Genomic DNA, 3722 nt, shown 5'->3' on the forward strand with positions numbered 1-3722 from the left:
CCAGTTTTATTAAGTAAGGACTTGTGTCGCTAAAATTTCGTCGGAACGAAGTTACAGAAAATCAATTAACACACGGAGACGTAACAGAGGCAATGTTTGGGCTGTGGAGAATGAAATACATGATGCAAGATGAAGAGAAGAATTGAAGCCCCAATAGAATACTGTTATGTCTCCGTTCGTTAATTTTCCGTAAATTTGTTCCGACGAAACTTTAGCGACACAAGTTCTTTCTTAAATAAAACTGGTTTATTCTTTCTGAATACAACTTTCCGATGCACTTAATTTCAACAGTCGCGCTATAACAAACGCACCACGAACGTCTCACCCGCTCGACTTCAACAATACTCAGTCCAATTGCACATTCTCTAACTGCAGTTCAATTACTCATTGTTCCGTCACGTTGTGATCGTCTTATATACCAGACTACCGCCAATCTAGTAGTCTCCCGATAATTCACGAAGGTTCGAGAAGGACGTGGCGTGATACTAGTCACGTGACCTCGTTCACGCAACAATACAAAGGAATGAATATTGTCCAAAAAGTAGGAAAAGTTAGAACAGTTTGAGAGTTTATGTCCTAGAGAGAAAATAATGATCATGTTTGTAAACTCAATAAATAAGACTGACCTGTTCAAGAAAAGAAGTAAACTAATGCAAAATTCAGGACATTTAGCTGAACAAAAATTATTTATATCTTCAACCGAACAGTTCAAGTTCTATAGGCTACATTTGTTGATAGGCCTAACTCATCAATAAAACTAAATAGTCACTTGCAAGCTTTCTATTCGTAAACTGTAGTGATGAACTGGCTGTAGGTAAACTCACTGAATGACTACACTCACATACGGCATCGAAACTCTTCCTAGCGTAACTGTTATTCATCACTAGTCGAGACACTCATGAAATTTCTAGACGTCATATTCAAACTCTACGCCTCAAGAAAATATACATGGCCTTTACGTGCATTCATGTTACACCGCTTTAGCCACAACAAATATAAAAACCTAAATTAAAATATTATCTAGCTCACAACTAAACAAACTTGCACTATGTGTCCCAGGGCTCCTAAAATTGAACACTCCTAAATTCAGTTCGAGGGACCGTAAATCACATTGTTTGTTTTGTATTTTCCTGATCAGCGAACTGAAATTTTAAAGCACTTTTAGCAAATCGCTACTAGCCCATTAGGATGGGTAAACATGTTTCCGATATCCCAGAAAATAAGGAATCTCATCAGATTATCTTATTGGATATGCGAAACATCATATTATGATATATAATGAGTGAATGTATACATTTTAATTATTTGATTATTTGATTTTACCAATAAAAAAAGGGTTAGGCTGCAGCGTCCTGATGACATTTATAAAATGATTATTTCAGTTTATGCATAGCAAGTATGAGGAAAACATTCATGGTGTTCCTCCTGTTTTTTGGCCTAAACTTTAATGTTACATTGATCTGTATCAGTGTGAAAATAGTTTGAAACGTTTATATATTTGTTACTTGAAACTGTCGGTAGTTGGTGAAACTCCATAATTACAGAATTGAGGAAAACAAGACAACTGCACGTTTCACAAATAAATCATTTATTCACGACCATGGTCGTGATTAAATGATGTACTTGTGAAACGTGCAGTTGTCTTGTTTTCCCCAGTCCTATTTCTGTATTTGTTTATTTAATAATTTTATGTTAACTGTCATTCACTTTTGTTCATGTGTTGTATGAAAAATGTAGGTATCTAAGTCTAATAAACAGAATAACATGCAAACTTTTCAGGGTTTTTGAAGAAATATCGGTCTATTGTGCAGCTTTTACAGATCTCATTCCGCTTTCATTTGTTTTGGCTTTCTATGTCTCTCAAGTTGTAGCAAGATGGTGGGCTCAGTATGAAGCAATTCCTTGGCCTGATAGGTAAACTGTTTTCTCAATATTACATTTGTTTTAGTTTTCTTAAAAATTAAAAAGAGTAACGAATCATGCTAATAACTACAGTAATAGAATCTGTTTTATAATACTACAAGCATAATATGTTTCATTAAGAATGATTTAAGGAACTGCAATTTAAACAGCAAGGCAAGAAAAGTCGTGAATTAACAGCACAGAAAGAGAAGCTGAATTCTTGGCACCAATACAAAGACGAAGTATTTTAATCTAGATCATAAATACCTGATACATTATGTAGATGCTGAATGTTATCAATCAAGTATAATGCAAAATGCAACAAGCAGTTTACTGCAAAAATTGCTTTGTTCTTTTAGTTATAATCTTTGCGAATATTCAGGCATTTAATATTAAAAGAAGAGGTATCTGATTTCAATTTGCCCTAGTTATTGTTATAAAACTGATTGCATTAACGATTATGTAACGTTTCTGCATTAATTGTAATAGTCCCTCTTCATTGTTTTAAGTAAAGGTTAATCTATTATTGAAACCATGTATTCCAGAACAGCACTTATGATAGCCAGTTTTGTCCATGGTGCTGATGAACGAAGTCGGATGATCAGAAGGACTTTAGGCCGGTACTTAATATTAATGCAAGTGATTACCTTTCAAGCTGTAAGTACAGCCATCAAAAAACGTTTCCCAACTGAAGATCACTTATTAGAAGCAGGTAAGTAACAGCTAAAAGTGATAAAATATTTATTATAGAAATCATGTAAATTTAGGATTTGATGTTTAAGATTGTATTGGTCATAATTCCATATGTAGTGGACCACAAATACCACTAAATTTTTGCTTACCTTTCACCCCCATTTTCAATAACTTCCATGTGTATCTAAAACCATCTAATGGGGGGGGGGGGGAAGAGGAGGAATATAACCTAATAAGTATTCAGCTGATTTCAACCGGCTCAATGTAGTAAATGTTTAAACTTGTAATATTTACCTATTTACCAAGTATTTAAATTGTAAATTATGAGAAAAGTATTACTTATTTTACTAAACTTGAAATGATGTGATAGACCAAATAAATACACTTTAAGGAATAATTACCTAGTTATAGAAGTGTTAGTAGCCATAAAAGTAAAACTCTACTGATCTCTTTCAGATATCCAAGAATATCTGTGGTATATACAGTTAAAACTGACTCCAACTTCGAGCTACTGAATAAGTTTATTGTGATCAATATCTTGATAAAATTTTCAGTAAAATGAAATATAGTTGTAAAATGAAATATAATATGAGCAATCAATATTTTCACAATAAAACACAAGTACAATGTATGTACTTTCTTTTAAATCACATGGGACGATCACTTGTACTAGATCCTCGACATTCAATTGTTCATGTTGAAACCATGTACCAGACTGTTTAAATCCAACATTCCTCAGTTTGCAAGAAACATCTCCTTTATCTATAGTGACTAGTCTTTCTCACCACAACATAGGTGAAACAATAACCTTTAGACATCACCTTAATGACCATTAAAGGACACCACTGTCAACAACCTTGCACAATGTGTACTATTGTAGAAATATTCCACCTAGGCAGAGCAGGTATTAATCACTCAAGAACATGGGAATAGATAGTTAGTATGATATCAACAGCTTTCTTGACCATCTGTTGCATGAATCTTGCATAGAGAAAAACTTTTCAAAAAGGAAGTAAATGTAAGGATGGCTAATATCCCTACATAATACCTCAGGCACGCAGTATAGTAGAATGTTAACAGACAAAAATAGGATAAATTAAATTCAATTGTGATTGAATAGTTGTATA

The 3722-nt window shown here is 33.5% G+C and overlaps 1 protein-coding gene across 3 annotated transcripts in view; it reads left to right on the plus strand.

Annotated features, from left to right (window-relative positions):
• Positions 1-3722, plus strand: part of LOC106466270 (bestrophin-1-like) — a 63470-nt gene that overhangs the window by 28184 nt on the left and 31564 nt on the right. The window contains exons 3-4 of one of the 3 annotated variants that reach the window (XM_022394911.1): positions 1780-1914; positions 2448-2614. In XM_022394911.1, the coding sequence (XP_022250619.1) occupies positions 1780-1914; positions 2448-2614 (302 nt within the window). The remainder of the gene's footprint in view (positions 1-1779; positions 1915-2447; positions 2615-3722) is intronic. The other 2 variants (XM_022394915.1, XM_022394922.1) reach the window with 2 other exon arrangements.

This window comes from Limulus polyphemus, unplaced genomic scaffold (genome assembly GCF_000517525.1).
Source record: "Limulus polyphemus unplaced genomic scaffold, Limulus_polyphemus-2.1.2 Scaffold73, whole genome shotgun sequence".
In the NCBI taxonomy this organism is placed as follows: domain Eukaryota; kingdom Metazoa; phylum Arthropoda; class Merostomata; order Xiphosura; family Limulidae; genus Limulus; species Limulus polyphemus.